This window comes from Sphaerodactylus townsendi, linkage group LG06, assembly GCF_021028975.2.
Source record: "Sphaerodactylus townsendi isolate TG3544 linkage group LG06, MPM_Stown_v2.3, whole genome shotgun sequence".
Classification (NCBI taxonomy): Eukaryota; Metazoa; Chordata; class Lepidosauria; order Squamata; family Sphaerodactylidae; genus Sphaerodactylus; species Sphaerodactylus townsendi.
This window is the reverse complement of record NC_059430.1, coordinates 77726007-77748597: the sequence shown is the minus strand read 5'-3', so window position 1 is coordinate 77748597 and position 22591 is coordinate 77726007. Positions and strand designations below refer to the sequence as shown.

At 40.3% G+C, this 22591-nt stretch overlaps 1 protein-coding gene across 6 annotated transcripts; it reads left to right on the top strand.

Moving 5' to 3' along the window:
• Positions 1-16: 16 nt before the first annotated feature.
• ZNF800 (zinc finger protein 800) lies at positions 17-22364 on the top strand. Of its 6 annotated transcripts, none has more exons than XM_048500493.1 (5): positions 17-89; positions 3603-3713; positions 5467-5562; positions 15743-15886; positions 17795-22364. In XM_048500493.1, exons 2-5 carry the CDS (start codon positions 3653-3655, stop codon positions 19918-19920), a joined length of 2427 nt encoding a protein of 808 aa, XP_048356450.1. In that variant the 5' UTR covers positions 17-89; positions 3603-3652; the 3' UTR covers positions 19921-22364. The 6 variants fall into 6 exon arrangements, with proteins under 6 accessions (XP_048356450.1, XP_048356449.1, XP_048356451.1 ...); XM_048500492.1 differs by having other exon boundaries at positions 30-278; positions 3606-3713; XM_048500494.1 differs by having other exon boundaries at positions 30-278.
• Positions 22365-22591: the final 227 nt, after the last annotated feature.

Below are 22591 nucleotides of genomic sequence, written 5' to 3'. Positions count from 1 at the left end.
TCACTTCCTGCCCTTGCGCCCATCCGGCTCCGGGGTCGCGTCGCGCGGCCGCTTGGGCGGGATAGACGGCGGCGGCGACGCCAACGACGGCAAGTTGCGCTTGGGACGCGGCGAGCGCGCCTCCTTCCCCGACCCCTCCTTCCTTCCTTCCCTCCGGCGTCCTTTCCCCTCCTTCCCTCCTTCCCTCGTTTGGCGCCCGCTGTCACCTGCCGCTACCTCCCGGAGAAGTAGCACCTCGCGCGGGGCGGCTTCTCGCTCTCCTGCCCTCCCGCGCCCAGGTGGGCAGGCAGCCTTTCTCTTCTTCCGTGTCCCTTCAGTCGCCCGTCCGGCTGGGGGCGTCCTCCGTAAGTGTGGCCGCCCTTGCAGCTTACTCTGTCGTCAGCTTGCATGGACTAGGAGGCGACCCCTCCCCGTCCCCCTTCTCTTGTTGTGGGGCGGCGGAAAGAGCGCGGAAGATGGGCGGGGAGGTTGGGTTGTGGGACCTTGACAGGTGGTGTAAGGAAGGCCATGGCCCCTGGGCGGTGTGGAAACCGGTTTGTGACTAGGCGGAGGCTTAATAATAATTCGTGCAGTTTTAAAATCCTGCCCTTCTTTAAGAGGCGATCGAAGTGGTTCTCTTTTTCTGGTTTTACCATCACAACAACCCTGCCGGGTAGACAGTACCAGAGTGTGGTTGGCCAAGGGTTACCCACAGAATGACTGTGGAAGGCATGAGATGTGCATGCACATGTTACCCTACATTGTCAAATCATTGGTCTCTCAAGGTCAGTGTGGTCTGCTGTGTCTGGCTGCAGCTCTTGTGTTAGACTGAGGCCTCTTATATCCCCTGATCCTGTTAACAGGAGATGCCAGCGAATGGATCTGTGGGACCTTCAGATACTCTAAGACTAAGCCAGAGAACCTTTGCTGCATGTTAGTGAGAACATACCTGGTTTGGCTACTGTCTGCTTTTCAGATTAAAAAAGGAAATCCAACTTTACTCCATCTGAGACATTTAACATGTTTCATTGAGGTGAAGAAAATATAAAATGGTATGCAAGCTTTTATGTTCTCCAGAGTGGTTTATCAGGCTGAATGTTGGACAGCACTCATCTTCTGTACTGTCTGAAATGCAAAGTCTGTTTTCCTAGTTGTGACTTGTAGCGGGCCTCTTTTGCCTTTGGGACATCTGAGGAAATCATAGCCTTCTCCTTGACAAAGAATGTTCAAAGTTCAAAGAGTCTGATTTTGGCTGCATAACTACAAAAGGCATTTAGAATGTGTCCAAATGTGCTTTTCAGTAGTTGCAAAATGGGGACAGGACTTTGGCAATAGAAATGAGAATTGGGGACTGAGTTCTAGAGTTGAGTGGTGTGAATTGTGCACTGTGGGCAGAGACAAAGCTGGGACTAAAATGGAGAAGGCATTGAGAATAGTAGTATTTCTTAAACTGGGTGAGGGACATGAGGGTGTTTGATAGTGGAGAGTGAGCTTCAGTGTGGCATAATGGGTGGCATTTTGATAAACAGACAGATTTGGAACATGTATAGGAATATTGTGATGGTATTTTGTGGACAGTTCTAGATGTCATGGATGGACCAGCAAGATAATATCTGGATTATTGTCACTTCATTTATTAATGCAACTCTTGATTAGTGAATGAAAAATATTTTTCTAACTTGGTCGCTAGGTACTGGGTGGAGGGAACATGTGGTGTCAAGAGATACTGGTAAGGTAATTGTGTTGTAGTATATAGAATTGGTAATAGTGACTGAACGTACAAGGAATTGTAGGATACATATTGGGTATCCAGTGAATACAATAGGGTTGCACCATGGAAGATTGATAATGAAAATGATTTAGTTCTCTTAGAAGAGGCTGACTGAAATAGATGAGGTGCTTTTAATTTTCCCATTCTACAGTATTTCCTCAACAAGCATGCATTCTAAATGGCTACTGAAATAGCTAATTTATGAATAAAAGTATATTGTCTTTATATTACCTAAGAACACAGATAAAAATCTTTATCTTTATGCAAGGCCACAAAACAGATTACTTGATTTAAGATGAAGGCTGCATTCCTATATGAACTTGGTTGCAAACTAGGTTCTCTGGAAAGAATTGGTCCTCCAAGTAAACATCTGTACTATCACAGTGTACAAAACTTCTGATAAGCAGGAATGAGTGGGTTTCTGGGCAAAACAGTGGTTTTTTTATATGAAGAAAAATAACTATGCTGTTTGAGTTATAGAATTAAATATTTGTAATTCATAGTTTGAAGAAAGAAGCATTTCAGGCAATTTATGTGGGTTTCTTGAATGATGCTTCTGATATGCAGTATCTTCTAGATCGTAGATCCTGTTTCCAGTGTGAAGTACACATCCATGAACATACTGTGTTAATTATTATGTTGTTTATATTTCTTCACTTTAAAAGTCATATTTTACCCAAAAGTCATATTACATAGAAAAGAATCCTTTTTGATATATGGTCAGTTCTGTTTCAAGAGATTTCAAGTGTGTAGGCTTTAATATGCTTGTTCATATTAAACTCAAATTTGATTTTAAACTTGCATGTTTTCGTTTGTGACATATTAAACATTCAGATCTAACTAAATATGTGTTTTTATCCTTTCTGAGTGAGGAAAGTTTAGAGTCTGCTGCTGTGCAAAATACAGGGACTCTGTGAGGAGACCCATCATGCAGTTACTCTTATGCCAACTGTAGATAATGGAATAGTTTAGGCTACTTCACCCCTTTGAAAATGGTTATCATAGGATGCAGGCTGTAGTAAGCTTTGTATTTATTTCTTATTACTGCTGAGGTTTTGTTTTACCTTTTCATCTTGTTTCATATTAATTGTGGTTTTGTTTCATATTTTTAATTAAATGTGTAACTTGCCTTTACTCCTGGAGGAGAAAGGTATTCTAGAAATGATATCCATAAGCAATGGTGATATACAGTGGTAGTAATGAGGCTTAACTTTTAGATTGTTAAATGTGGGAGTAGTACCATCTATAGAAATCATAAAATAAAGAGAATTTTCCCCAGTTTTTTGTTATTCAGAGAAATTCTGCCTTGCGTCTCAGTGAGAAAGGCAGACTGTAAATACATTTAATAAATAATTATGGAAAGATTTGATAGCATCAGGTCACAGGATTCTAGGATTTATTTTCATGGAGTGCATTTCTTTTTCAGCTATTGTCCCTATCTTTTTCTGTTTTGATTGAGACCAGCCATTGGATGCTTGAGAAATACCAAAATGCTCTGAGAGCATGTACAACTCTGCATATGTTTCCAACAGTCATTTTTGAAGGAGGGCTTGCTATTCATTGTTTTCCCCTCTGTTTAGTCTCTGCCTGATAAATAAAATATTTTTGTCACTATTTTGAAGTTCACATTAATGGGTAGTTCTAAACTAGTTATCTGTGTTACAAGACACCTACTTCTATAATCTGTGCCAAACTAACTACTGAGCAAGGAGACCTTCACACACACCTAAAGAATTTGTTGTTGTATGTGTTTAATATTCATGATTGACTTGTAAATCTGACTTAATAGACAGGTGTTACAGACTACAAAATCTTTTATTCTCGAAAATGATTGAAGATTTGCTTATTTTAGCAGAAAATAGCTGCTTGATGTTGAAGGAAAATAGGCTGTTGATGTAGAAAATGCCTCTGAGGGACAAGTGTTGTCAGACAGACCACCATCATCATGGATGCTGTGAACCAGGTAATACTACTACATTAGTGCTTTTTGATGTACCAAGAGGCTTTTAAAAGCAAAATAAAAATAGTGCAGTAGTAATGAAATTAGGACAACTCCAAATATTAATAGTGGAATCATGTGTAGGTGGGTTAAGGTGTGCTGCCACTGGGGTTGGCGCAGTCACAGCACAGCTGCACCACCTTCAAAAAGGGCTGCCACGCTGTGACCAGCAGCCGACATGGACATTCCCTCTTCCTCCATGAAAGTGGCCTAAGCAACACAATGAGCTGAATTACTGTTTTTGCAGATGTAAGTTGTATCCTCAAATGGGTTTTTCCCAGGCTGAAAGGGCTCCAGACCTAATGCCAGTCCCACCCCGGGAATGTCTCCTTGAGCACTCTGTAAGCTGTTGTGCAGAAGGAACACTGCTGCCACAGCTGCACTGGCACCCAGGCATTGCACTACATTGCAACTCCCCATCACCAACATAAATGCTCCTTACACCAGTGCAAGTGGCACTTACACCAGTTCCATGGTGACTCCTTGGCCCTTTTGTATTGCCCCCTTCTGAATTACACTATGCATTAAACAAAGGGTGGAGGAAGAGGGAAAGAAAAAAAAATCTGTGACGATAACTTTTTGCATTTTTGGAAAATAATGTACAGTTCTTTAAGCTGTGCAAAACAGTTTTTCCTTGTATCAGTTTGCACTATTAAAACAGTATTCTGAGTATGTTACAACAGTGAGTGTACATGACTGCCAGAAATATCTTCTGGCCTAAAAGGACATGACAGAAAGGAACATGTTAACAAGTGTGTGTGTTTTTAGTGCTCTCTTAAGCACTAACATCCCTCCATTGACTTCAGTGAACTTAGAAGGGTAATACTAATATATGATAATATATATGTGTGTAGTTTATAAACAGTGAAGTAAAAGCTGAATAATTAAGAAAGAAGGAAAGAAGAAAAAAACATCTTAAGAAGCTTTTCAAAAGAAACATAACATGTTAGGATGTTTATGCTTTGAGCCCGTAGAGGAGCTCCAGCACTTAAAAACTTAAAAAAGAAAGTGCACATAGAGAAGCTGTATAATTGGTTCAAGCAATCTTTCTTGAGCTAGACCCTTTTGAGTACAGTGAGACCTTTCCAAGTTATAGCATCAGAATGAAGTGCATGTGCTGCAAAAAAACACCTTTGCTGTGTATTTTAAGCATTATTTGAGACACTTCTAAAATAACGTATAGCTGAAAACTTGATGTGCATGTGTTTTCTTGCAAGGATATTTTCATATTTTTGGGACTTGTGGGGGACTTACTGACATAATCTTATATTACATGGATCTATCAGTTTAATCATCTTAACATGTTCTTTATGTACAAACTTTGTTACTGATAGTTTTAAGAAAATGGAATCTTATGAGAAGTTTTTTCAGTAATCTAATGATTAATGTTTTGACATTAGCCTAATGCGTTCATCTGTATTTTAGTAGTGGTAAACTGTCCATCCTAAAACTATCGCAAAAAGTAATACCTATTTCAGAATTAGTATCATACTCTATATTTTTTCATAAGAGATTAGTATCAAATAGTTTTTTTCATAAGAGATTAGATCAAATAGTTACTTGGTGACCTTAACTTTACTTCAGCAGTACATGGATGTGTTTTTAATAGGGGTCACTTACAAATAAGTATAGATTAACTGAGTGCCTAATAGTGCTTCATAAACATGCAGATCTAGCTTGACTAGTATTTTACTGGTTTGTCATAATTGTCTTGCAGTTCATATGCTGGAGGTTGGGGATCCACCTTTATTGCAGCAGCCTCTTCAAACATCAAAATCTGGCATTCAACAAATTATTGAGTGTTTTCGTTCAGGTATGCATAACATCTTGTAAATATTTTGGCTTGTTTCATAGAAATGCAAGTTTGTTAAAATACTTCAGTGTTCATTACTTGGATCTGAGGAAGATCAATCCATTCCACCATTCTGGTATCAGCAGCCACCATTGCTAGTCACTCTCCAGTATATAATTCTCAAATATGTTCTGTCTCTAAATTTGAAGGTTCCATTTCAGTGATATTGTAAAAAGTTATTGGTGAATCTGTACTTTGTTGGCTTGGCTACTTTATTTTTAAAGCCATCTAAGCTAGTGACTGTTCCCATATCTTTTAGAAGATTTACAACGTTTATGTGTTGTATAAAATATTTTGTATGTATTAGGTTGAGAAAATCTTGGATTTTTGCTTTGTGGCATTTACAGTGGTATAGGACCTCTAACATTTCTGTAGGGTAGCTTAACATTTAACAATTTTGTGCAGGTGACCTGGAAGTTATTTATATTTGGCCAATGTTAATTTATTTTTTCTGTACATAAAAACAATCAAAAATGTAGATTTTTGCTGATGTAAGCAGTTGTGGATTTGTGGGCTTATACTCTAGGGTAAGTAGACAAGTTTTTTTGGGAATTTCTCAGTAGGTAGTACTGAGAAGAATCTTTAAAAGAAAAACATGTAGTTGTGAAAAGTGAAGTAAAAGCAGCACACAAAGCAGCTGGAAGAACCAAATCACCAAGAATTGATGAGATATAAGTAGAGCAAGTCCAAGTCACAGAAATTGAGTCCATCAAAATCTTAACAAGAATATGCCAACAAATATTGAAAACAAAACATTGACCCATAGGCAGGAAATGCTCAATCTACATTCCAGTTTCAAAAAAAGAAATGTTAAAGACTGCAGCAAATATCAAACCATTGTATTAATTTCTCATGCAAATCATGTGATGCTCAAAGTTTTACAACAAAAACTGTTACCATATATGGAACGAAAAATGCAGATGTTCAAGCTGGATTTAGTAAAGGAAGAAGCACTAGAGATTGTATTGCAAATTTACATTAGTTGTAGGATCATATACAAGAATTTCAGAAGAAAATCAGCTTGTGCTTCATAGATTATAGCAAAATTTCTGAGTTGATTATGAAAAGTTACAGTTAGTTTTATAAGACATGAGTGTGCCACATTTTGAGATTGTTTTAATGTGTAACCTGTACTCTGGACTTTTAGGACAAAATATGAAGAAACAGAGTCTAGTTGTCAAAACTGTCAAACATGGATATGTTTTATCTCCCTAATTAGGATATACATTCAATTAGTGTGCTGAATGTATTATAAGGAAAATGGGGTTAGATTTATATGAAAGTGGAGTGAAAACTGATGGGGGGAACATTAGCATTTGGAGATATGCAGATAATACCACATGTGGAAAATAGTGAAGACTTGAAACGACTGTTGTTGAAGTTATTGAAGCAAAATATTCTAAAGCAGGAGTACAGCTGAAAATCAGGAAGTCAGACCTAATGGCTGTTGAGGTCACACACAAATTTAAGGAAGATTATAAAGAAACTGAAATTGTTTCTTCCCCATGGCTGTTGTCAACCAAAAAGGAGACTGCAATCATGGACTCAGCTAAGTGACTGTTCTTCCTGTCAGGGGCAATTTGATGGTGCAAAACACACAGACACAAAGTGCTTGAAAGAAAGAGGTTGACTATGGAACAGTTAGGATTATTAGTTTGAGATACTGATATACAACCGTTTCAAATTAACTGCAGTGCCTCATGCAATATAAATTGGCATGTCAGACCTTCAGGAGTACATTGTGTGTGGTGCAAGGGACTGTAAAATAAACTCTCTTTTTGTTATATTTTATGGTTCAGAAATTAGGGAAGGTTGTATCAGAATGATGCATGTGGCAAAAGTGTGAGGCCAATACAATCCTAATATCTCTCCCAACTTTTTGCTAGCCAGCCCACCAGTATCTTCTTAGGTAGGCATTTCAATTTATGTGACACTCCAGCCCGAACAGTTGCATGCTGTATCTTAAGCCTTTCAAGGTAACGTATTCTATGAAACTGTTCTGCATCAATGCTGCCTATTGTGTTTCAGGTTCCTAGATCCTTGGTTGTAGCAATGAATAACTTCAGAAATTATTTACAGTTTCAGACTAGATCTCAGAAAGTCTTAGATAGTTTGGCTTAAATCATAGGTGGTTGAATACATGCCGCTTGGGTTTATAGAAAAGGGTTTTGTTGTAAACTATTAATTCACAGTTTTCCATGATTTAAGTGGCCAGCATTACCACTGATTTTTGTCCATTTCTCATATACCGTATATACTCGCATATAAGTCGAATTTTTCAGCACATTGTTTTGTGCTGAAAAAGCCCCCTCGATTTATATGCAAGTGAGGTGTATTTTAAAAAATATTTTAGGATTTTTACTTTGTCAGATGCCAGCGGGCTCAGTTTTTAGGCTAGCAGCACCAACATTTCTGGGATTTTTCAAGAGAGTCTCCTGATGATACCACCCAAGTTTGGTAAAGTTTGGTTCAGGGGGTCCAAAGTTACAGACCCCCGAGGGGGTGCCCCATCCCCCATTGTTTCCAATGGGAGCTAATAGTAGATGAGGCTACATTTTGAGGATCCATAACTTTGGACCCTCTGAACCAAACTTCACCAAACCTGGGTGGTATCATCAGGAGGGTCTCCTAAAGATACTCTGAAATGTTGGTACTGCTAACATAAACATTCCTCCCCTGACCAAAAATCCAGTTTTCAAGGATTTTAACTCTGGTGTTTTAGTTTGGTTGCTGATTGAGCTAAGGTTTTGGTACTTTAAAATTTATTGTTGAGACCATATTGTTTTTGTTGACCCTCTTTTCCACTTACAGAGCAAGTTTACTGTTTTTCTTTGAAATAAATTTTCAAAAACATTGAACCTACTGTGATGCCTCAATTAATGTAATTTTATTGGTATCTATTTTTGTTTTTGAAATTTACCAGTAGCTGCTGCATTTCCCACCCTCGACTTATACGCGAGTCAATAAGTTTTCCCAGTTTTTTTGTGGTAAAATTAGGTGCCTCAACTTATATGCGGGTCGACTTATACACGAGTATATACAGTACCTTAGCATGTGTCTACTCTGTTACTGTGCATCTGAACAATAATATATATAATTCTGAACTTGCCCTCATGTGGATTAGAAAAAATGTGAAAGAAGTCAGGTACAGATCTGGGGGGCCGTGTCCCCAGATTTGAAGAAAAATATTTATTTTTTTAAAAAAAGAATTAAGGTATTTAGAGGAGCACTGAGATTTTTGAATACTACATCACAAGATCTTGACTTCCATTTTGAAAAGAGAGAAGCAGCCACCCACCGCCGTACTAGCCAGGCAGACTGGGCAGGAGGAACGGAACCTGCTGACAACCAGTCGGGTGGGGGAGGAAGAGCTGGAGTTTCCACTTCATTGCCAGCACTGAGGTGAGCTGGTGAGGAGAAGCATGAGCCACTGCCCTTTCTATCAGTGGTGCCTCAGGCAAGAGGGTGGGTGAGTGAGAAGTGGAAGCCACCTCTCCACCCCACCCAGTGCTGCTGGCTGGTAAGGAGGACAAGAGCAAGGGAAGAGGAGTAGGAGCTGCCACTGTGGATGTCAGGCAAGCAGAACGGAAGCACTGTGAGTTAGCTGGTCAGAGGGCGACTGAGTGAACAGAGAAAGAAGAATGGGATGCTTGTGCAGAGTGAAACTTTGAGCTAGGAAAATGGTGGTTATAACATGATTCTCAGTTTTAGTTTTGAGCTCTTTGTCAGCAAAAAGCTTTACTTCATTTTGAGATATTCAGGCAGGCAGCAAAATTCTTATGCTTTTAAAACCTTTTGTCTTCCAAGCTGTGCATCAAATCACTTATGTTCTGTATTCCATTTAAGTTTATCTGGTGCTTCTTTGTATTGCAGATAATTCTTGTTTATCCTGCTGCATAAATCTATAATACACATTTTCTCTTGAGCCACATTCAAGCCATTTTCTCCTCTTGAAAACTTTCTTCTTTAGCAGAGTATTTTTCCAATTTAGTCTAGTTGTTTGGTATTTTTTGCTTGCAACACTTCTTTGCTTCTATATCTATACCCCCAAACTAGTAGCTATATTGTAAATCAAATATAATTTGAATGTCTTTTTACCTGTAGAAGACACTGTGATGAACAAGGACAGTCTGGGCTAACAACTTTGCAAGTAAATGATAAATGCAAGCAGCAATAGTGCTGAATAAAATAAAGAATACAGCAAATTCTTCCAAGCATGTTGCTGAGGACTCTCCTAATGAAACAGTTTTTATATTAGTGTGTATGCGTGTATGTGCCATGGAGATCTGCAATATCGGATTATATTGGCCATTTAGTATGAACCATAATAAACTCTTATATTTACCTGTGGAAACTATGTATGTAGTATAGGATCATTTTACGCCATTTTTGAATAAAGCAATAGCCTTTATGTAATACAGTATTTCAAACTGAAAACTCTGAAATTTTAGTCTTGCATTTTTATTTCACAAAGTTTAGTTAACTGTTTAGGACTCTCTTGCATTAAACTGCAGTTAGGTTTTCTAATTTTCTAACTTTTCCCACTAAACCAGCATTTTAGTTTGTAGATTATTGCCAAAATAATAATCTACTTATTGTATAAATTATCTATAAGAAATAATGGGTATATTTTTAGAAAGTTGTAGTATTAAAATATGTTATGAGCAATATCAAATTAATTTCCAAGTGACTTCATTTCATGGAAGGAGCAGTATGACCATCATTGTTCTGAAAATAACACCTCCCCCAATAGCATCTAGAACTTCAGTTTTGGTAGAAAGATAAATATGTATTATTATTATTATTATTATTATTTATTTGATTTGTATACCGCCCGATCCCCGAAGGGCTCCGGGCGGTGAACAACATTCACTACAACATCAACAGGAGCGGTCGTACAAATATAAACACATAGGCTCCATCCCATAAAATAGCTTAAAACTCATAAAACAGCAAAAAACCATAATACATAATAAAAGGCGTCCGACCCCAATTTAAAACCTACCCCCATGGGGGGGGGATGGCAGGACCCCTCAATATGAGGGGACCCTGATGTAACTGCCCTAGGGGCAGGGCAGTAAGGGGGCCCCATGTCAGCAGCTGGACACTCCAAAGGCCCGGTGGAACAACACAGTCTTACAGGCCCTGCGGAACTCACCCAGGTCCCGCAGGGCCCGGACAGCTGGAGGAAGGGTGTTCCACCAGGCCGGGGCCAGTGCCGTAAAGGTCCTGGCCCGCGTGGAGGCCAGCCGCATCATAGAGGGGCCGGGGGCCACCAGTAAGTTGGCCTCTGCAGAGCGCAGAGGCCGAGTTGGGACATATGGGGTGATGCGGTCCCGAAGGTACGAGGGTCCCAGGCCGCGCAAAGCCTTAAAGGTCAAAACCCACACCTTGAAGATGATTCGGATTCAACCGAGCCAATGCAGCTGTCGCAACACAGGCTGGATGTGTTCTCTGAAGGCGCCTCCTGTGAGCAGGCGTGCTGCCGCATGTTGGACCAGTTTTAACTTCCGAATCAAACGCAAGGGAAGGCCGGCGTACAGCGAAGTTACAATAGTCCAGCCTGGAGGTGACCGTTGCATGGATCACAGTGGCCAGATCCGCCTGGGAGAGGAAGGGAGCCAACCGCCCGGGCCTGGCGAAGATGGAAAAATGCAGTCCGGTTGTATGGGCCACCTGGGTCTCCATTGAGAGAGCGAATCCAGGTGGACCCCGGGCTCACCGAACAGAGGGGTCGGGCGCCAATGGAGACCCCCCTCCCACACCGGGCGGCTGGAAATCCCTAACCTCACCCCTGCGGTTCTAGCCAGAGGATCTCGATGTCGATGGATTCAGTTGCAACCTGCTCTGCTGCAACCAACCGGCTACGCCTCCAAACAATGCTGGAGGCAGGCGGCAGCAGCTCCCCTCCATCAACAGAATGAGCTGAGTGTCATCAGCATATTGATGACAGATCAGCCCAAAGCTCCGCACCAACTGAGCAAGTGGTCGATATAGATGTTAAATAATAGCTGGGATAGCAGTGCTCCCTCGCGGTACTCCGCACTGAAGCGGGCACCTCGGGAGGCTTCATCCCCACACCACACTTGCTGACTCGGTCCCGGCTTGAGGCAATCCACTGAAGGACAGTGCCCGTACCCGAAGCGGCCAGGCGGTGGGTCAAAAGGTGATACGACCATATCAAACGCCGCGGTAAGATCTAACAAAACCAGCAGCGCCCGATCCGCTGGTCGAGGAGTTGCATAATGAGCTGATGTCTGTGATGGCGACAAGAGCGGTCTCCGTCCCCATGCCCAGCACGAAGCCGGACTGGAAGGGTCGAAAGCCGATCGCCATCCAGGAAACCCTGAAGTTGCTCCAACACCACTCTCTCAATTATCTTCCCCAGAAAGCGAAAGATTCCGAGCCAGGCGGTAATTGGCCAGATCACCCTGGATCTAACGATGGTCTTTTCAAGAGTGGGCGGGACCACTGCCTCCCTTCAACCCATCCGAAAGACCCTTGCTCAAGGGAGCCATTGATGATGTTCAACAGATAAGATTACCGTAGCTCCGCCCGGCAAGCTTTTATAAGCCAGGAGGGCCGCGGAACCAGAGGACAGGTAGTAGGTCTAACAGCAGCCAAGGCCCTGTCAACAGCGGCTTCGGAGAGCAGGGAGAACTGGGCCAAAATTGGGCCCGAAGGCGGCAAGGGAGCCTCAGTTCACTAATTGTAGATAACGCATTGGGCGGGAAGGTCCCGGTAACATAGCGTGACTTTATCTGCAAAAGCTCATGAATGCCTCACAGCTAATAGCCAATCGATGATTTGTAGACCCTTCCGATAAGGTCAAAGGAGCCAATTATCACCGATAATTGCTGCGGTGAGCTAGCAGACGAGAGAGGAGGAGGAGAAAGCCCTCTTAGCCTCCTTGCGTTGCCATCTCATAGGCCTTCATAAACGTCCTATAAGATGTTGGCGCCAGCTCGTCGCTGAATTTCCGCCACACCTTTCATCTAGTCGTCTAAGCATCCGTTTCATGAAGCAGCTCCTCGGTATACCAAGGAGCCACCTGCAACACGAGGCGAAGAGGACGCCGGGGAGCAACAATCTCGATGGCATCGGAGAGCCGGGAGTTCCAGTCCTCCACCTGCTCATCGAGTGTGCCGGTGGGTTCAGGGTCCCGCAGAGCATTCAGGAAACCAATCGGATCCATAAGTCTCCGCGGGCAGGCATAAATCAGCCCCTCGCCTAGACGGGTTTGGTATAAAACGTATGGATAAAAAGTTACCAATGTGGACACCTGTGACAGGGACAGAGATTAAGAATCTCATACCTAAATAAAACTGGGGAAGGTACCCAGGAAAGACTTAATTCCAGCGGAGGCCATTAAAAATAACTTGGACTTTTGGGCCCGCATCCTTGCCTCACTCTTTAATTGTATTGATGCCCATGGGCACATCCCCAATGATTGGGGGCTCACAATCATTATTCCAATATACAAAAAAGGAATCTCTTTTTAACGTGATTATCAAACTGTATACAAGGCACTTACAATGGAAACTCCAGGACTGGCTAGAAAAAGAAACCATACTTGCAGAAGAGCAAGCTGGCTTTCGGGAAGACTGATCTACCATTGACCCATGTCTAATACTCTAGTGTTTAATTGAAAAATAGTCCTCCCGCAGCACAACCCTCTGTTCTACCTTTATAGATTTAAAATCAGCTTTTGATTCCATATCTCAAGTTAAATTGTGAGGAAAATTGGAGGCTTCCTCACTTGACTGGTGCTTGCTCTACCTAATACTGCATGAAAGGTCCTCGCTCGAAGTTTGGTGCAGCACTCAAGGCTATCTTTCCAAAACTGTTGGAACTGGGAAGGGTGTAATATTGAAGGTTGTATATTGACCCTGCTCTTATTTAACTTTTATATTAACGATATGGTGGGCCATCTTCATAAGATAAGCTTTCACCCTCCCAAAACTTGCTGGAAGACACATTTCACCCTTCTCTATGCAGACAATGCGCTGATTCTTTCAATAACTCCTATTGGCCTTAAAAGAAGACTGAAAGCACTAGCATTGTATTGTAAGGAGGACAAATTAGAACTTAATTACCAGAAAAACATAATTATGACATTTGCCAAAAGGTCCAAGCACCACTCATAGAGCATCGATGGTCATAAGATTGAGCAGGTTCCGTGCTTTAAATACCTGGGAGTTGTCCTCCACTTCTCTGATAGCAAAAAGGCCGATGGAGACTGTGTTGTTGGAATTGTACAAAGAAACTCAACTGATATCCTGAAATTCCTTAAGACGAAAGGTGGCCGTTATATTCCTGTAGCACTTTAATTATTCGAAGCCAAGTTAATTTCACAACTCCTGTATGGTGCCCAGTTAAGCCCCTTCATTAGTTTTGAACTATTGCAACTGGTGAAATTTAAACTCTTAAGAACAGCCCTTCAAGTACCAAAATGTTTCCCTGCCTCTAGAAACAGGCCTTAAGAGAGTGGAGGCTGGTCCATGGCATGGCTATACTTAATTACTGGCTCAGACTATTTTTTTGCCCACTTGGCCTTGTCCCATTGACTTTAAGTGACAATTTTCAATCTAAATGGAAGCAGGCCATTTCAATCTAAGTGGTAACCAAAATCTTAAATCTAGATTTTTCTCCACAACTTTTATCTATAATGGGCTATGAACAGGCCAAAGAAGCAATTAGACAGTGTGTGGCAGATATAGAGCACCAACTGGATTTACCCATGTCTCCAACCTTTATTGCCAGTGAATCTAATAGGTACTGTAGCTCTCCTATGGCATACTTAAGTAATCTTGAAGTACCAAAACAATAGGGGGCCTTCACACTGGCTCTGTGCCAGGCCTTCTCCCTCTGCTGCCCTGGAAGGCCAATAAAAGAAGACTCCTTATCAGGAGAGAAAATATCCCTGTAGATTTGGGCACATAGAAACAGTAGAACAAAAACTCACATTTTAGTTTTATTTGCCACTGTTGTATAGATTCCCAGGTCATACAGAACTGACTGAAGCTGAGAGTGGATTGCAGTATAGTTCTGATGTTGGGCTGAAATTTGTGAGACCGTTGGAAGCATTTTGCCCACCCACTCTGAGGACGAAGTTCTTGTACACACAATTTTGTGATGCATCTCTGGTTCATAAATTTGAACCTCTAACTGAGGATTACCTTTTAATGAACTACCTTAATCAGTTGAATAGTGGGGAGTGGACAGCTCCTGCATCCAAGTGCCAGTTCTTCTGTGTGAATGTCTTAATCCAATTTCTGTTGGCCTGTCAACAACAAATACTTTTTAAAATGATTGCCTGTTAAACTCATAAAAAAAGAAGCCAAACTGTGTATGGCTTCTCAGTTATATTACAAGATATAGTACTCCCCTGAATTTGGACAAGACTGGTCAAAAGGATGTTCATAGCCAAGAATTTACTGATCCATTAATTTATAACTCAGCCTATCATTACTGTCAATGTTACAAAGTTTATTTGCTATATTGTGCCAAAATATAAACACATTGTTGAATAACTATGATATTAATATTTCCTCATGATATATTTTAATGTAAGACACACACACACACACACACACACACACACACACACACCATCACACTCACAATACAAAACTTTGATGAAGAAGAAAAGTTTGGATTTATACCTGACCTTTCCCTTCTGTAAGGAGACTAAGGTGGCTTACAAATTCCTTTCCCTTGTTCTCCCCCCAACAAACACCTTGAGAGGTAGGTGGGGCTGAGAGAGTTCTGAAGAATTGTGACTAGCCCAAGGTAAGAATGTAGGAGTGGGGATACAAATCTGGTTTGCCAGATAAGACTCCACCACTCAGGTGGAGAAGTGGAGAATCAAATCTGGTTCTCCAGATTAGAGTTTTATCACTATACACTGCTGATGTAAAACTGTGATATTAATATTTCCCTCATGATATATTTTAATACAAGTCTCACACACACACACGCACAAAAGTACACTTCTACAGTCTGTATGAAATTTATATATTTAAAACTATTAATTTTAGAAAGATTTAAGCACATCTTTAGATCTACCATTGCATGAATGAGATGTGAAGAAGTATGTGTTCAATGTGCCTGTTAAATCTATTTTTTGTGTGTTTTTCAGGAACGAAGCAGCTTAAACATATTCTGTTGAAAGATGTGGACACCATATTTGAATGTAAATTATGCCGCAGTCTCTTCAGAGGACTACCAAATTTAATAACTCATAAAAAGTTCTATTGTCCTCCAAGTCTCCATATGGATGACAGTAAGTTTGGGACTTGCAAAGCAAATGTTTGTAAATTATTAGATTTAAAAAAAATTAAATCTGGTCTTCTTCCTATGTGCCATAAATGACATTATGTCATTCATTAAATAATTATATTTTATTATCTGTACTTCTATTCATGTTTGCTTTCAGAGTGTGTTTTAATTGTTTCTTCCAGTTCTCTGATTTCTAGGGCAACTTGAAACTGTAAAATACCTTAAAGTGTTTTAAATCTAGAGTACAGTATATGTACATTTTTAATTTCCTTTTAATATATATATATAAAAATGGAACCATGCATTTGTTGCTTCGAGAATAACCCCCGCCTCCTGGCCCAAACGCTCTGAAAATTTCACAGACCCTTACTCATTCCCCCGACCGTGTTCTTACATACCTCCTGCTATCAGACAACACACCTGAGCCAGGTAAAACATCTTTTTCCTTCCGCACCAGGCCATGAAGCTGCCTCTGTGTTACTGTCACCCTTAGAATGTTCGTGCCCTTAGAATGTTTGCTCAGATGGCCATATATGAGCAGTGAAAATAGTACATAGGCAATAACTCGAGTGGAAGTGAAACACATATACATCTTGCCGTGTGAGACATCAGGTGGAGTTCCCCCCTCATACGCAGGTACATTTCACTCTCTGTGCCTCACTCACTCATCACACAACACACCTACTCTCATACACATTCAGCGGAGGGAGAGGGAAGGTATGGAGGGGGAGGCATGCAAGGGAAGAGAAGTGAGGGAGGGGACAGAGAGTGAGGGGTGGCATGCAAGGGAGGGGAGGGAGGGGGCCCAGCATCTGGATATGACCCACCTAGCAAATTCTAGCAAAGGGAAAGGGGAGGGAGGTAGGGGGAGGGGTGCCATGCAAGGGAAGAGAAGTGAGGAAGGAGAGAGAGTGAGGGGTGGCATGCAAGGGAGGGGAGGGAGGGCCCAGCCAGCTTAGATTCCCTGAATACTGAGGTTACAGTTCAGAAAACCAGGTTGCCTCTGAGGCACGCGTTACTCAGGAGTAAACTCGGTAAAGCAACCGTGACAATACTTTGAATGGCTGAGTTGCGCCCCTCAGAGGGTTTACTAAGAAGTGACACCCATTGCCACCACCCCAACTTATTCCTAGGTAAAGGATCGTGACCAGCCAGCCTAGATGTGTGGGAGGGGTGCCTTTCCATTCCCCCCCCCCAAGGAATGCGGTCACACACATCAATGACATCGCACAGTATCAGCCTGCGCGTTTCCATGAGCATGTAGTGCTGGCCTCTACAGTTGATTTGCTGCTACTGTTCCTTTCCCAATTCACCACAATAAAGGGCCCCGCTAGTAATATATATTGATGCTAAAAAACTCTGGTTGGAGGTAATTTTAAGCAACTAGGTTCTGAGAAAAATTAGAGTGGAAAACGGAGGGGACAAAGTCAGTCCACTGAACCTTCCTCCAGACTAGGAGCCTTTTTACAACTTCAGTGGCTCTTCTAGTAGAGGAAGAGCCATTTATGTTGGGTTAAGTCTCTAAGCAGAGGAAGGCTTCTTGGAGGGTTGCTGGATTCACCCAAGGGCATGGATATAAACAAATTCAATTACATGTAAACCTTGATGGAGCCCAATGAGGGGGCCTTTGTGTGTCTCCCTCTCCTTCTGCCAGGTAGAGGCTGGGTGGCTGCTGAGGGACTGTGCTCCATTAATGGAGGAACCAACTAAAAGTTGGTCTGGAAGAGACTGTGCTGTCTGTCCAAGTCTTTTAATAACACTGTTTAAAAACCTCCACAGTTAGGGCTGCTAATCCTCTGCACATATATGCAAAATAAAAGAGATGATGAAAGTTCTTGAGAATCAAAGTTTTGTTTTGTTTTTAAAAGACTGTCATAAAATTATGTCATTTAAACTTTGCTTATATTTACAGATTCTCCTGATGTAAATGATAAACAAAGTCAAGCCATAAGTAATCTCTTGGAAGCCATGTATCCAAAAGTGGACAAGCAAGATTATATAATCCGACTGGAGCCTATAGAAACAAATAAAAATGCTGTGTTTCAACATGTTTCAAAGGCTAACAGTGCCACTGAGAACATTGAAATGAATGTCACTCCTGTTCCAGCCCCTGCAGAAATGCCAGAGCCTACCATAGAACCATCTGAAGCTCCTGCAGAAGCAGAATCTGTAGAGATTCCTCCTCCTCCTCCTCTTCCTCCTCCTCCTCTTGCTAGCAAGGTAATATCAACTCCAGAAGACCCATCCCCATCCTCAAAACCTGAGTCAAAATGTGAGAAATCAGGTTCTGGTCATCAGTTAATTTGTTGTCTCTGTAAAAAAGAATTTCATTCAAGACGCAGCATACGTCGTCACATTAGAAAAGTGCACCAAAAAAAGATGGAGGAACTAAAGAAATTTATTGAAATTAAAAAAAAGCCAAATCAGACTGCTGGAATGGGACGCAATAAGAATATCCTTGTAACCCTGGGCAGAAGTTGTCCTGTGTGTTTCAAATCCTTTGCTACAAAAGCCAATGTAAGACGGCATTTTGATGAAGTTCATAGGGGACTAAGGAGGGATTCTATTACTCCTGCTATAGCTACAAAACCTGGCCAACCTTTGTCCTTGGATACAAATTCTAAAAAATCACTGAAGTCTCCAAAACAGAAGCATTCTTCAAAGGCAGAATACAATTTAACTGCCTGCAAATGTCTCTTGTGCAAGAGAAAATACAGTTCCCAAGTAATGCTTAAAAGGCATATGCAAATTGTTCACAAGATAACACTTTCTACAAAAAGTACTAAAAAAGCAAAGAAGTCCAGTAGTACTGTTAAAACAGATGTGAAAGTTAAAACTGAACCAGCAGATTCTTCAGAATTTACTCCTCCTGTTTTCAGTTCTGCTCAAAATGATGCAAAGATGGCAAATAATTCAAATGAGAGAAAGAACGCTTCGTCTGCCGAGAGGAAGAACGCTTCGTCTGCTGAGAGGAAGAACGCTTCGTCTACTGAGAGGAAGAACGCTTCGTCTACTGAGAGGAAGAACGCTTCGTCTGCTGAGAGGAAAAACGCTTCGTCTACTGAGAGGAAGAACGTTTCATCTTCTGAGAGGAAGAACGCTTCGTCTGCCCAGAGGAAGAGCGCTTTGTCTGCCAAGAGGAAGAACACTTTGTCTTCTGAGAGGAAGAGCGCTTTGTCTGCTGAGAGGAAGAGCACTTCGTCTGCTGAGAGGAAGAGAGCTTTGTCTGCTGAGAGGAAGAGCATTTTGCCTGCCGAGAAAAAGAATGCAGGGACCACTGAAAGAAAGAATGCACCATCTGCTGAGAAAAAGAATACACCATCAGCTGAGAGAAAGAATACACCATCAACTGAGAGAAAGAATGTGTCTTCCACTCAGAAAAATAAAGTTAAGCAGGGCTCAGAAAACTCAAAGTCAGCTAATCAATCTGTTGTGGGTAGTCCAAAAAAACCAAGGAAACCAAGACTTTCAGCCGGCTTTGATTTCAAGAAGCTTTACTGTAAACTCTGTAAACGTCAGTTTACTTCTAGACAGAATCTAACAAAACACATTGAGTTGCACACAGATGGGAATAACATATATGTTAAATTCTACAGGTGTCCCCTCTGCACTTATGAAACACGCCGTAAGCGTGATGTGATTAGACACATAACAGTAGTACATAAAAAGTCATCACGTTACCTTGGTAAAATAACTGCAAGCTTAGAAATCAGAGCAATAAAAAAGCCCATTGACTGTGTTCTAAACAGGGTGACAAAAAGAGGCCCTCAGAGGGATGAAGGAAAACAAAATGGTTCAAAACAAGATGTCACCTCTAATTCACCAGGTAAGAAGTATGAAGGAGCCGATGTTGGCATTGAAGTGAAAGTCACAAAAAACTTTTCTCTGCACAGATGCAATAAATGTGGGAAAGCTTTTGCCAAAAAGACTTTCCTAGAACATCACAAGAAGACTCATAAAGCAAATGCATCACACTTGCCTGAAGAAAACAACAAAGCCAAAGGGAGAAGTACAAGATCTAAAGCTCTTATTTGGTGAGGAACAGCTAGTGCCTTCTTAAGTGTTTGTCTGATTTTTCCAGTGGTATGCCTAGCTCAAATGTACTTTGTAAATTGATGCTGTAGGAATTACAAAAAAAATGCATTCAATTTTTTCAGCCAAATTTTTTCTATAGCATGAAACAAAGAGTTCACTTCTGAACTTCCTTCATTCAGGACACTGCTGCCCAATACACTTTTATTTGTACAGGGTTAGTCCTTCAAAGTTTATTATTCAGTATCAAGTTGTATTGGTATAATACGTAGCAGTAGGTTTTGTAGTTCCAAAGGTTTTTTTGAAAATTAACTTTGCACTTCTTTGGTACTACCCAGGCTGGAGGAAAGTCTTTTTGTGGGCTGGATATAACCTGCGGGCACTGTATTACCTAAGTCTGGTTTAGTTGATTAGCAAACATTTTTTATGTAGAATTTTCACAGACAAGCTAAAATGCTAGACAGTTATAATGATGGCATATAAAATTCAAATGTAGTTTTGAGGTGCAGTGGCAATTAATTGCGACAACTTTTTGTATTACATCTTTGTCTTGGTTGGTTGGCGCAAGATGCCAAACTTGTTAAACCCTGTTTTACCTGAGCAAGTTTTGTTGCTATTTGGCCCTTTGAACTTTTAACCATGGTGTTTGTTCCACTGAAATTGTTTAAAGGGGAAAAAAGTGTTTCAGATATTCTACAATTCCATTTTTTAGGCAATGGAATTAAATAAATATGAAAAATCAGTTAACATATTTTTGATCCAGAATATTTTGGGGCAACTGGCAGTTACAGAAATAACAGTTTTTAAAATTATTACTTGATACAAAAGAGTGTTGATCATTTAACGTGTTTATTAAGAACGTATATCTGTTGATATGCCTTATTTCAGTTACAAAGTTACTCTCTCTCTCACACACACAAATCAGCTCTCAGTTGTTTGGAAACCACCCTCGGGTTGTATATGTGTACTGTTTTTAAAGGCAACATCATAATGAAATGGGTGATTACCAAAACCACAATTAACCACAATTAATTAATTTTTTGTGGCACTGCATGGTAAGCTTTAAGTGTTGCCCACTATTTAAACCTCATTTTTATTGAGTAGGAGTTATAAAAATGTTTCTTTGTAACATCAAATGATGTGTAGTAAATTTGGAATTAGAACCACTGAGATCTTGAATTGTGCTATAAGAAGAATATTTTTGTAAGCTATTTTCTTACTAACTGTTTTGACTTGTTACAGTAATGCCTTGTCCAATGTTTTCAAAAGTGATTAAACAAATTACCTTTGAACTAAAAGCCAGCTGTCCTAGCTCATACAGTTCAGTAGCGTTGATCATAGGAAACAAACGTTTAAAAAAGGGAAATTTTACAAACATTTTTGGAAGACTTATTTTTTTAGGAAATTAACAGTTGATCTATGTGTTCCATAAGTGGTTCCTACTTAATACTGATCTTGCTAAGCAGATTTTATGTTCATTGTGATAAACTACTAAGCAAACTGTTGCTGTGTGATGTACTTTTAAAAATATTTTTTTATAAATGAATGTATATGAGGAAACCGTTGGTTAGTGTTGTTTGAATGAATTGTAATTGAATTGTAATAATTCTAGGATTCAGTTTATGGTTGACTAATCTTTTGATGTATTGAGCTGGACTGTACTGAGCTTGCTGCAAAGATTCATAGTGACTTTTGCATGCCTAGCATATTTGTACAGTCTTTCATATGGAAGTTTACAAGCTACCCACATTCCCCTATTTTAATTGTTTTTAAATTTTTATACACAAGCACTTTAATAGTTGCAGTTTTGTAAAAAATCAGTAATTGTTTTGATAAAACAACACACTAATGTTCATGTGAAATTAGTTCTTGGTTTATGTAGACAATTCATACACAGCCATTTGTGGTTTCTTAAATATTGCTTAAAAGGAATATAGCGCATGTTTTTTTTGCCCTTAAGATGTTGAATGACCACTGTAGGTAGCACTTGACCTTCACTGTAAAATTTGTAAAAGGCTTGCTTATTCTTGTCTATTTTATAATCAGTTTGATAGCAAATACAGTAGCATACCTGCCCTGATGTCATTTTTAGCAGATTTCTGTGCATTTTTTAATTTTTAGAAAATGTTTAGTGATGTAAAATTGCCACAATTCAGGAGGTACTGTGCATCTGAAGAACTGCCATTTTTAAATAAAAAGTTGGTTGTGTCCCTTGCTTAGGGAAATGCCTTTTGTCCATATATTCTTTTTGTATAAAATATATCTAAAATGGTCATAAATAAATATTCTTCTATGGATAGATAAGTGTTTGGCCTTTTAGTGCTTTGCACTAAATAAAAAAACTGTGAATGGAAAAAAGACTGTAACTGTTGCTGGATATGTTCTATGTTGAATGTACATGGTTCTTGGATAAATGTACTTTATTTGGAAATAAAGCAGACTGGAACTTATTGTGTGTATTTGATTGCATTTGTTTAAACTAAATTTAAGTGTACTTACCAGGACAGCAGTTTCAGATGAAGAGATTAAATAATCTGATGGTTCTTATTTTACCAGTTAAATTAATAGATTAAAAGTAAGATTGCAAGGATGACTCCTGTCTCCCATAAAGTATTGCATGGCTGTTGTAGGATCATCACAAATAAGGTGTTGCATGGCTGTTGTAGGATCATCACAA